General features: G+C 39.5%; 1 protein-coding gene across 2 annotated transcripts in view; it reads left to right on the top strand.

The window, feature by feature from the left end:
* Window positions 1-12,170, top strand: part of LOC111227009 (cyclin-dependent kinase 14) — a 246,640-nt gene that overhangs the window by 108,784 nt on the left and 125,686 nt on the right. For both annotated transcript variants that reach the window (XM_022752355.1, XM_022752364.1), the window contains 3 exons: window positions 5,920-6,165; window positions 10,514-10,608; window positions 11,227-11,306. In XM_022752355.1, coding sequence (XP_022608076.1) covers window positions 5,920-6,165; window positions 10,514-10,608; window positions 11,227-11,306 — 421 coding nt within the window. The remainder of the gene's footprint in view (window positions 1-5,919; window positions 6,166-10,513; window positions 10,609-11,226; window positions 11,307-12,170) is intronic.

The raw sequence follows: 12,170 nt of genomic DNA, 5'->3' as shown, positions 1-12,170 counted from the left end.
ATCCATGCAGAATACAAATTAATTTTCACCTGCAAATCATATTTCAACACTGATCAGCGAGGAGGCAGCCACATTTTGGAGTCCACAAATATCACACAATATTGCATCTTCTGCACTGAAACATGAGTCACATACAGGTGACAAATGCAGAGACAAAAAGGAGTCTTGAGAAAGGACGAGATCAGTTTTTAGACCCAGGAAAAGTGTCAGGCAGTCCACTCAAGAGTTTTCTTTTTTCGTTTTTTTTTTTTTTTTTTATTTATTTTTTTTTATTTATTTACAGTGCCCACTGTATGTACTGGCGAGGGCACGGCTCTTAAAAGTACAGTGAAAGTTCAGAATGGGCATGTGTAGCTTAACAGTCTCAGTTTTGGTGAGTTTGGTGGGTCTAATCTGCAGTTGAAGTTTCCAGAGTGACTCGTAAACAACTTTACCATGCAACCGTCCAACGTAGAGAAGTTCACAAGCAGTACTCCCCCATGAAGCAGCATGAAAATCCACGAAGAGAGCAGAAAAGTTGTGTCCACTTTGTCAGTCTCTGTAACTCACTTTTATGTTGCTTCGTTGTTATCTTGAAGATTTAATGGCCACCCGAGTCCGTTTCATTCCACCAGCACACTGACCGAGTCGCTAGCTTGGCGTTAGCTTAAAGCAGGAGCAGTCCACGGTGAGGAGGGAAAAAATTGGCGCCGTCGTCGTCGTGCAGGCAGTCGGCTCGTTAATCCCCGGCAAAACTCAAAACTCTGCAAAAATTAGCAGACCACAAACCCGCTGCCACCAGTGTAAGACATGTTTTTGGGATGTCTTAACTATTGCCTTACATATTGCTTAATTAAACTATCGAAGGGCTGTGGGTAAAGCAAGAGCACGGGGACAACTTCTCTGTACAGGTCAATCCACTTTTTATTCCCCCCGGAGAGCGAAGCCTAGGCAAAACCGAACACTGACTACCAAAGTGACATCTCACCTCTTACATATCACTCCGCCACTCCTAATCATAACTCACATTACCTGCCACTAAAGTGCGCCATATTATATAGTTCCAGATTAAACTTAAACAGCAGAATACAATATTTATAAATGTAGTTACAAATAATTAAATTATGTGGACTCAAAATAATGAACAATGCAAAATAAGGCAATCTGTTGAATATGTCCTCACAAGAATAAATCTCATCTTACACTATCTCCCTCATTCATCAGTATTGGTCTGCCTAAGGATATGTACAGTTAACAACAAACTTTTACTATTTACACAACTACTTATGTATCTATCTTTAGCAGTATTAACACAGACTATAAACACTCTCTGGCTAGTGCTGCTATCCCTCAGCGGCACATGCAGTATCTCTTTGCAGTCCCTCAGCAGTGCATGCAATATCTCTGTATTCTCATAAATTCAGCCAATCGTCCATTCTGACCCTTTCTACTCTGGAGCACCTCAGCATCCAGCTGAAACATTACAGGGTCTACCAGGAGGTAGCCACAAGCACTGTGCTGGCTTTACTTCTTTTTGACAACTATGCCTCCAACTCTCAAGGCAAATTTTAACAACTTTACCACTTTTGATCTGGTACACCACTATTTCAACACACGTCCTCTCTACTCTTCGAACAAACCACACAAATTCTCATCTGTGCATTTGTATAAGGCTGTTAATCACCCTGTTTCACGGCTTATCTCAAACAGAGGCTTGTATTGATAATCAAATCAATCCCCCACAAAACAGCAGCAATTGATCAAATTCATTCACTCTTTCCACACCATGATGAAGCATAGCACATGTATTACACTAGACACACATTAGACAGACTGCTAGCGGGACTATAAGTAATTTCAACGCATCGTGCTAATGCTAACGGTTATGCTAGCAGGCACAATTTAAGAGACAATCCACAACATTGTACATATATACAGTAACTCATCACTGAACGTAGAAAGGTTAGTGAAATACACGTTGAGACGGGACAGTAGAAGAAAAAAATACAGTGTGTTCAGCTCTGCTTATACAGTTGTTACGGACGCTAACCAGCCAGCACGAATGAGAGGTCAAAAGGAAGTCACCTGGCCTAACCCAGATATTTATGAATGTCCAGCTGTCCAGGATTGGCTAAACAGTGCCAGTGGATAACCCTAACCCTAACCATGGGTTACATAATGCTAGCTATGTAGCAATACCAAAACTTAATAGCTCCTTTAAAAATGCCACAAGTATTTCATTTAACATGACGGACACTAGAAAAATATTTGAGCAATAGGCTTGTCCTCTGTTTTACCTTGCAGCAAATATTGTATTTTGTGGTTGTTTCATTGAAGTTTATCAATACACGGGTCGGTGATGATCAGTAACTCTTTTAAATAGCTTTAGTCTTTTTTTCTTTAAAGATGCTGCAGCGTCAGAAAGAGGTCAAATGGACGATGTAAGAGATATTGTGAATGTAAGATATGATAATGAATTTGTTTCATGAATCCAGGTTTTCTATAATTAAGAACTAAGAACTGGAACTGTCTACTGGAGAATTTCCAACTGCACCCTGAACAGCTGTTATAGGACTCTCACAACACTAAAGATTGCTCTTCTTACATACAGTAGGATTATTAAAAGATTATTTGGGTCTTATGCTAATGACACATTTGAGATATTTTACCAAAACCACAAATGTCAACCTCATGGTGGCACTAGAGAGGAAGTTATAAGGATTCATCCTCCAGGGAATTAACTTCTGTACAACATTAAGTCAAAATCGAAATTGTAGATGTTGAGATTTGGAGTGATTTATGTACATAGAATGGTTTATTAATCTAATATAATACACCTTCTGGTGCTACTTGGACATGTTTTCAGTGATGAACCTGGGGTTTTTGGGTGTTTTCGGGTCATTAATCATCAGACACCCTCACCCAGTGTCCCATGTGGCCCACTGATGCATGGATCCTCCCTCTCGAGGGCCCTTTCAGCAGCCTCCAAAATGTTCTTGGTGATTTTTCTGCACTGCAGTCCTTTTGCTCGAAGGAGTTTGAGTGTTTGCTGTAGTGAATGGTAAGCAAAGCCCTGACATCCAACTTCGACTGGCTCGCAGTGCGCTCTCCAGCCTTTGTTCCAGAACGTGTTTTGCCCTTTTCTGCTTGTTGGCCTCTTCTGTCCAGTCTTCCCAGGGGACAGTAAGTTCCAGTGGGACTTGCTTCAAAGACTCCGATTTTAACACATATATCTGGGCGGAACCAAGTAGTCACAACGTTTCTTGTGAACTTGAGCTGCCTTTTCTAGGTTGACTTGGAGCTGTCAGTCCCAAGCAGTAGTAAGATGTTGTTTCTCCAGCTCTAATGGAGATGATGGATGGTTTGAGAGCGTGCTGATTGTTGCTGTATTGAATGGCTGCACTGCAGTTAATATGTTGAGTATGTTATGGAGATGACCTCTGTGTGCATGCAAACAGGAAACTGTAACCAGGTACAGGTGGGTTTTATAACCAAAATAAAGAGCAACAATGAAGCATACAGAGGTGTCACGTTCCAAATGGAGCACGGAGGCTGGAGCAAAGAACACAAGACCAAAACAAACTTATATAATTATTTTCCACTTAATAAAACTGATACTATCATTCACAAAAAAGAGAAATCTTCAGTCATGTCACAGGCAGTGCACTTTTTAGGAAACACTTTGAGCAAGACATCCATCCACACCATTAGGCTAAGTTAGATCATTTACAGCTTACACCACTCTCATGTTCTGTCCAGTGCTGGAGGAAGTAGGCTGAGAGCTGCAATACCATGGTATAAGATATAATTTACCATACATTACTTTTCCTTATTTTAAATCTTAAGTAAAATTACAGAGGTGTTATCAGCAAAAATACACTTACATAATCAAAAGAGTAATAAAATCAATAAATCATCATTGCTGTGCATTAACATGTAAGTAGCATTTTAACGTTGTAGTTGGTCAATCTGGGGCTAATTCTGACCATGTACTTTAACAATGTGTCATATTTTAAAAGCTGATAATGTTGCTTTTATGTAAAATACAATTCAGCAGACTTACTAGTACCTGCCTTAGTCAATGTTGTAGATTAATATAAAGTAATTAAAAAAGTAATTACTGGAATTAATAATAATGATAATAATAATAATAATAACAATAATTATTATAATGATAACTTTATATAGCATAGTGCTATACCAACTGCTGTACACACATTGAAACAAGGCAAAGCAATAAAAGACACGGAGAAGAGGCAAAGTGTCATTTGCAAGGCATGTATAACGGAGAATTACAAACACATGTTAAAACAATAAAATCAGTGACGGTACTTCATTACATCCCACTTCTGCTGCTGACCATGTCCACTAGTGACCCACAAGTTTTTGCAGCTGTTCTGTTGTTGCTCGAAACCAAACCAGTGTTGTCATTGGTTATTTTTTTAAAATGTGGTACCATCATTTCAGAAAAGAATAGTTTCCTGTTCTCCCAGTACATCAGACTCTGCGTTCATAGTGTTGAAGAACTCTGATGACCTCCAGAGATCTCGTCCAGAGATGTTGAACACATCCTCTCCAGACTCTCAGGTACTGATGCCTGATAGTATGATAGGTCCAAAATTATGGTATGCATTTTTGTTGCCATATGTGCTGCTCTACATTACAGCTGCTGTCACTGAGGACATCCTCTGAGGATATGGATGGGACTCATGTTTATGATTACCATGCATTCTTCATGTCAGTTTTAGACTAGAGTTTGGGTATTGATAAAATGTTATTTATACCGATGCCATTATCGATTCTACTTATTGGTCAGATTTTTTATTGATTCCCTCAACGATTCCGTTTTTCTCAGTGGAAAAAAAACTAGGCCTACACAGGTTTTCAACATCAACACAACTTGTTTAATATCTCTGAACACTGTAGGGAAAAGGCATGATATGCCTCAGGGGCAAAAGCTCCATTTTCATTTAGGTTTCCCTTTGTCAAAGAAGAAAATCTGCTAAGTGTGCCTGTGTGGTGCTAAACAACATAAACAAATAAAAGAATCTAACTATGCTAACCGTTGTTCATCTACTAGTCGCCAATTGTTCCCCCATGAGTCCCTCTGATGTTTCCTCTAACGCTAACCATCTTGATACTCTGATCTGATCCAGATTTTTTCAATGAGGAAGTAAGAGTAGATGAGCTTCAGCCCCAGTTTCACTTTAAGGAACTTCCTATTTCAAACCCAAAACTCAGGCCTTTTGTTTGATCTAAAATTAGTGCCACAGTGATGTGAGTTTGTGTTGTGGGAAAATGAGTCCAATGAAACCTGGCCCAAGTTAAAGAACAGGCTGGCGAGTTGCAACATGACCCCTGCTTGTTTATTAGAGTAATTAGAAGTCCTTCCTGCAGGGGAGCCTAATCCTAAATATTTAATCTGAAGGTAGCTGTGGCAAAACATGTCATGCTGCCCGCGTCCTTTGTGTTCAATACACACAGTCGATGGTGGAAGAGCAGCTGGTGAGGTTCTTTGTGTTGGAAAATAGATGAAGAGTGTAGAGGGAGTGTGCCCGATGGGCTTGCAGGAGACGATAAGCAGCATGTGTACACAATTGTATGGATGTGTAGATGTGTGTCAGAGATAAGGTGGAATTGTGTGAACGTACAGTATGGAAAGCTGGCTGTGTGTGTGTGTGTGTGTGTGTGTGTGCGTGCAGTGGAGCTGACAGAGGCTGGAGCTGTTTTGATCAGAGAGGAGAGAGATAGAGATAAAAAAGACTCATCTTAGCAGTGAGGTAGCAGCAAGGCTCTGCAGAGAGGGAAAAGGCCCAGGCTGACAGTGAGATGAAAAATAGAAGATGGGGGCACAGTCAGTTTTTGGCTAATCACTGGTAATCGCAGATGGATTTTTTTTCTTTAATGCTCACTTTTATTTCCTCTACCTTCTTTTTACAGATATGTGTCACAAAGATGTCCACACGCAGCTGCCAGGGAACAGACTCAGTCATCAAGCCCCTGGACACCATTCCTGAGGACAAGAAAGTGAGAGTTCAGCGCACGCAGAGTGGCTTCGACCCATTCGAGAGGCCAGCCAGTCAGGTGAAGAGGGTCCACTCTGAGAACAATGCCTGCATCAACGCCAAGAGTTCGTCTGCCGGCAAGGAGTCGCCAAAACTGCGCCGTCACTCCAGCCCTAGTTCTGTAAGTACACCTTTACACAACCATAGTCACACACTTTAGTGTTCTGCATATGTGTGTGTTTATGTGGAGTTCATCACTAATCTGGTTGGACCTTAAATTTACAATTCCCAGCTCCACTCCCACAGCAATCACTTAGAAAGTTTAGTATTTTTGGGATTACACTGATTTGCTTTGTTTCCATGAGAGAGATGTTTTTCATTTCTTGATGTTAATGTAATGTCTGTGTGTTATGCACAGAGCTAGAGCTGGGAGCTGATTAACTGAAAATGACTTTAAATAGCTACCCTGGCTCAGTGCAAAGCATTAGTAACTAGAAAATTCCAGGGAAATTTTGAGTGCCACGGGGGCTACTGCTGGGATGAGTACATTACTTATTTCCAGTGTTCAAAAGTCACTCTGATCATATTCTGTTTTGAGAAATGTCTTGATATAAAAGACTCTGATATAAAACATCATCATGTATTATGTGGGAAATATCTCATATTCTGTGTTGTTTTTATTAATAAAACAAGAGGCAACATGTCTTCAAACTGGCATTTAAAGGGTTAAAATCCTGAAAACTAATAAACATTTGGTAGGTTTGAGCAGAACTGAAGTGGTTTAAGAGATGTATGCAAAAAAAAGCAGAAAAAAATATTGATATATGATGATTTTATAGCATTTTCTTTGTGTGTCCTTTTTTGGACGCGAGGAACCCCAGAGGGTACAAAATGTGTTACCAGTGTATAATAGACCTGTAACAGTAACTGACATTAGATTTTAAAAATATGTCAAAAAAGACACTTTCTTGCAGAAATCCATACCTTCAGCTGTAACACAGCCAAAATGATCAGCAAATCAAAAAAGAAAAGTGAAGAAAATGTCCAAAAAAGGACAGAGGGACCCCTGAGGGTTAATAAATCCCATGAACCGCTATTTAAATTACCACTATTATGTTTTTTTCGGTGCTAAATTTAACATTACTGGGGAGGAGAGCAACGCGACTAGAAGTGACAGCGAGAGAGGGCTAGTAGCTTCTCCTCTCCTCTGTCTCAGCGGAGACCGTCACAACTTCATTCACTCATTTAACAAAACAAAAAGAAAAGCAACAAAGGAAGCAGTAAATGGACTTACATATTTAAGACCTAACTAAATGTAATTTAAGACCTAACATGCGGCTAATGTAAAGCTAGCGGAGCTTGGAGAGTTGGTTATCTGGTTGCTAGGCACGCACACACGCACACAGGTCAGGAGCTGCCGTTGCCATGGCAATGTGAAAATCTGCCCAGAATTTGGCTTCTACATGGCTTCAAACAATTGCAAATTATGAGAAAACCGTTACTTCTTTTCAAAAACCGAAAACACCGTGACAGACACTGAAGCCAGAAGTTTCTTACAGTCTCTATTTTATTCAGATATTCCTTAAAATGAGTGAGTAAGCTCAGTGCGAAGACAGAGTGAGATTCTTTTGAAAAAAAAAGACGATTACATTAGGTGTCAATGAGAGTGAGACAGGTATTGCTGCCGGACTCGGCACCCCCGTTTAAATTTTGTGCAGACCCTGCCTGTCAAAGTTACATTTTATGAATCCCAACAACTATGTCTACATTTTCGGAAAGAATTATTTGTCTCCTTTTTACGGTTTGGCCGTGAGCTCGAATTAAAAATAAAAATAAAGGTTATTTTTTACTGCTTCACGCACTCTAGCCAACTGACGCTTTCACTCTAACTTTGAAGAAAAAGTGATTTGCACTCCTCGTTGAAAAGTTTACATGTTATGTAAAAACAGTTCCTATGTTTTTGAGAGAGCAGAAGTTTTCCTCCGTTTTATAGTTTGAATCACATTTCTACGTGCAGGTATGAGAGAGCTGGGTGACTCAGAAAAAAGGTGAAATTTTGTAGAAAAAAGGTGAAATTTTGTGGGTTTCTAAAGAAAATTCCAATGCATTCCTAATGCTTTATTTATTCCCAGTTTTTTGGGAATAACTTTGGGAAAAATTGGAATTTTAACACCAAAAGTCATAGCACCCCTTTCGGGATCAAGACGCACGTTTTGATGTATATATTACTGGGGTTTTCTCAAAGCTGCGGGACGAGTTACGCGCCAAAATTTGGCGGAAGAATAATAAACCCGAAACAGAAGATTAATAGATGCTGAGCACCCGTGGCACTAATAAAGCAACAGTGTTAGGGGGAGTCGTGCTGGAACTCTTTCCTGACAAACAGTTAACTGTAGTGCTGGTTGTCAGATATGGTCAGTCAGCACTGGCAAAACCAAATCTGGCAAAAAAGACTTCAGATGCTACACACAGTCACAGTTCCAGGAAATAGTTCCAGTGTTTGACCCCTCAACCCCAAGAGAAAAGAAAAAGTCATAAAACAGGAGGAAGATCACATGATGGTGCTGCTGATACAGCATTTATTGGGCAGTCACCTCAGTTTGGGTTGATGGGTGAGAAAGCAGTCCACAGTTGTGTCAGTGTTGCCATGGAAATGCAGATTGTAGTTCCACGATAGGATGTTGGAAATTTTTTTCATAATTGAGCAGTATTTGTTTTTCCTTTTTGACACACAGTAGTCTAATATCACAAGATGGTCTAACTCAATAGGACATTTAGTCAACATATACAGTGTAATGATGTAACGGGGCAATTAAAATTCAGAGGTCTAAAAGAGCTAAGGTAACTCCTCTGATAATGCTTAAATGTTCTTTTCCCATAATAATAACATGACACAGAGCTTTTCGAAAAATGTACATCTTAAAGTGTTTAATTTTACAAAAATACCATAAAAAGCTTGATTTTCCCCTTTTCTTTTTTGTTAACTCACATATTAACAGTTTCCATAATTTTTGTAATAAACAATCACAACACATCTGAACAGCTGAACAGCTTTAACACATCCTTTCTTCTTTCTTCTCCTCTCCTGTGTGTGTGTCTCACTCACTGACTCCAGTCGCAGTGATTGGCAGAGTAGTGTCATGTGACCATTGCCATAAAGGCTAGAAAAGCTGTGACGGTTAAAATAGAAACACTCAAAATTGAATTATCATCAACAATTCATAGTTTACAGGTGCGGGTGCAGATAGGACAATGTCTGGGTCCAGACCTGAACCTATGTATGAGTATTACATACCTCTTGTGAACCAGTCAAGTCAAGGCAGTAGTAGTCGATCCGTCCGATCAATCATACATTTAGCACCAATCCGGCTTTACACTGAGAAAGGACCGCCTACCTAATTGACATACGTACAAAGATATACAGAAATAAATAAATGTAGAAATACAGAAATAAATAAATGTGTTGAACATGTGGTCAGACAAAGCAAGCCTGGTAGGGCCTACTTGTAACCCCTGAAGCCTGACTGAATAATAAGCGAGCATGGTCTTTTGTCTTAAACCCCCTGAACAAAGGAAAGAGTGCCAAAGACTGCCCCACAGACTCCAACTCCCAGCATGCTCCACATTTCACACCCAAATTGAATTCAGGGGAGTCCCAAACTCACGTTTCTCATTGGCAGAGATGCAAGGAATCCTAATGACATGGCTGCGTCTTCACTGCATCTATAAATGCCCGCTGTGCATACGCACCATTGCCTTTCCATTGTAAATGCACCAGAGATAGTCTGCTTTCTCTGTGAGCTAGTTTACTGAAGGAGGTAACCCCCCCCCCATCCCCACAAGTTGACAGGATCAGTTTCTTAGGTTTTTGACATATGAATCCCTGAATGTCTTTGTGAGACATTGGTTCACTCATTGGTTCAGTGCAGTTCAGGATGGAAATACTTAGTCATGGTGTTGACTGATTATTTCACTAATCATATGTCTTGTATTATAATAATTATAATAATATGGATGTTAACAATGTTAAACACTTAATTTTCACCAGAGGAGTCTTTAAGGGAACATACAAAATTCACACGGAAGATGTTTGGAACACGTGACTGACACGTAATTGATTTCTCTGTCTGCCTGAACTACTACCACCTGTTTAAAATGAAAATCATACTATACAGTTTACTGCAGTCTTTTTCCTGTAAATGTTTCTAAATCAACCTCAGTAAGTTTTAGACTTTCAAAGCTGTTGGGTGAGAACAGATTCAGTCCGGGGCTTCATCTCCTCAGAGCTGAAGTTATCACCTCTTTTACCTGTGAACTGACACAGTGAAAAGTCTGTAAAAGTTACGGGCTGACAATTATTGACTTTGTGAAACTCTCTCTCCTCTTCTTTGCTGATATTACACCTCCCTGATGATGCAGTGCGAAGTCTCAAGGTTTTAATATCACTCAAAGATGTATAATGTCTTCTGGGAAATCCTGAATTCATCCTTTCATATTACTTTTTTCATTTCTCTTTTCTTTTTCCTCAGCCCACAAGCCCAAAGTTTGGAAAAGCAGATTCCTATGAAAAGCTTGAAAAGCTGGGAGAGGGTTCATATGCTACAGTATACAAAGGAAAGAGCAAGTAAGTAGTGTGTGCATATCAAATCACTGTCTAATACGCTCTGTCTACTTTAAAGTTCATAAGACCCACTCATGAAGGCAGTGAATATTACATTTCATTATACAGGAGCCATGCTGGACCAGAATAGATTAATTAAATGGAAAAGTAATAACAGCTGCAGAATATAGTTTGATGCATAATAATAATTTTTCTCTATACTGCATGTTTGCGACTTACGAAATTTCTTTAGCATGGATGTTTTTATGCATTGATTCGATAGTTTTTATGGATTTGTGCTCCTCTCTCAGGTTTTGCTAATTAAATACCAGGAAAGGAAGTTCACACACTGTAAATGTGTGAAACTCCAAACAATCTATTCGTCTCAGTAATGATATTATTTTGCTTTACTCTTCACTATCTTCACTACAACAGCTTTGATTGGTGAGCTTCACTCAGCTGTAATCCCGTGGCCTTGTACCCGGGTCTCATTACACTGCTGCCAAATTACATTTCATTGGCTAAACAATCTTCACTCTAACTTCATCCTCATTTCAGCTTCATCGGTTTTAATAGATTCTTTTATTATGTCACAAAAACACCAGTTTTCCATACTCTGTTTGTCCTCTGTTCTGTTGCCAGGGTGAATGGGAAGCTGGTGGCTCTGAAAGTGATTCGTCTACAAGAGGAGGAAGGAACGCCCTTCACAGCCATAAGAGAAGGTAAGAGGTTTATAAGTGGAAAGAACCTCAAGTATAGATCATGTTTAACTAGGCTTGGCCGATATCCACGATTTAATATCTTGATATAATCCAGCCCAAAAACCAATATGCAATATTATCACAAGGGGATTCTTATGCCTCCATGCCGGCGATAGTCAGAGGCATATTGTTTTCAGGTGGTCCGTCCATCCATACGGACACATGTCCTATTCTCGTAGACACGATATCAATTTATTGGCTATCATAAAGAAAGAAAATATTAATATAAAAAATATTAATATTAAATAATAACTTTAAAATTAATTAAAGTCCACGGGGGCCCCAACCTAAACTAATAGGCAAAATAGCCAGTATTGGTTCAGTCTCAAATTATTACTATTAATCTGGAACTCTGATTAATAATTACCTTCGTATCTATAACCAAATTACCATATTAAAAGTAAGTAAAGGTTGAAGGATTGGCGTTCTACTGAGTAGAGGTTGGCAATATTCACACTGCAATTGTGTAACATTAAACACACCAGTAGTTATACTTGAAGACATTTATTTACAATAGAACAGAGTAAAAACACACAAAGCTAGTATATAAGTGCTGTGTGGTGTGTTGTGGGGGGGGGGGGTCTTGGGGACACAGAGAAATTCAATGGTTGCTATGACCACATGGCCAGAACAAAGAAGACTACACAAGATGGCAGTAAACAAAGGAACTACTCAAAATGGCCGCTGAGAACACCTGGTGTGTGTGTGTGTGTGTGTGTGTGTGTGTGTTAACAAACATTAACCAACATGTACATTTACTAAGGTTTAGACTTCTGCTGCTTAGCTGTGCTATGCTAGGTGAGGCTAGGCTCAGTTAACATTACC

The sequence above is a fragment of the Seriola dumerili genome, unplaced genomic scaffold (genome assembly GCF_002260705.1).
Source record: "Seriola dumerili isolate Sdu_G_001 unplaced genomic scaffold, Sdu_1.0 BDQW01000017.1, whole genome shotgun sequence".
Classification (NCBI taxonomy): Eukaryota; Metazoa; Chordata; class Actinopteri; order Carangiformes; family Carangidae; genus Seriola; species Seriola dumerili.
This window is presented reverse-complemented; position numbering and strand designations above follow the sequence as displayed.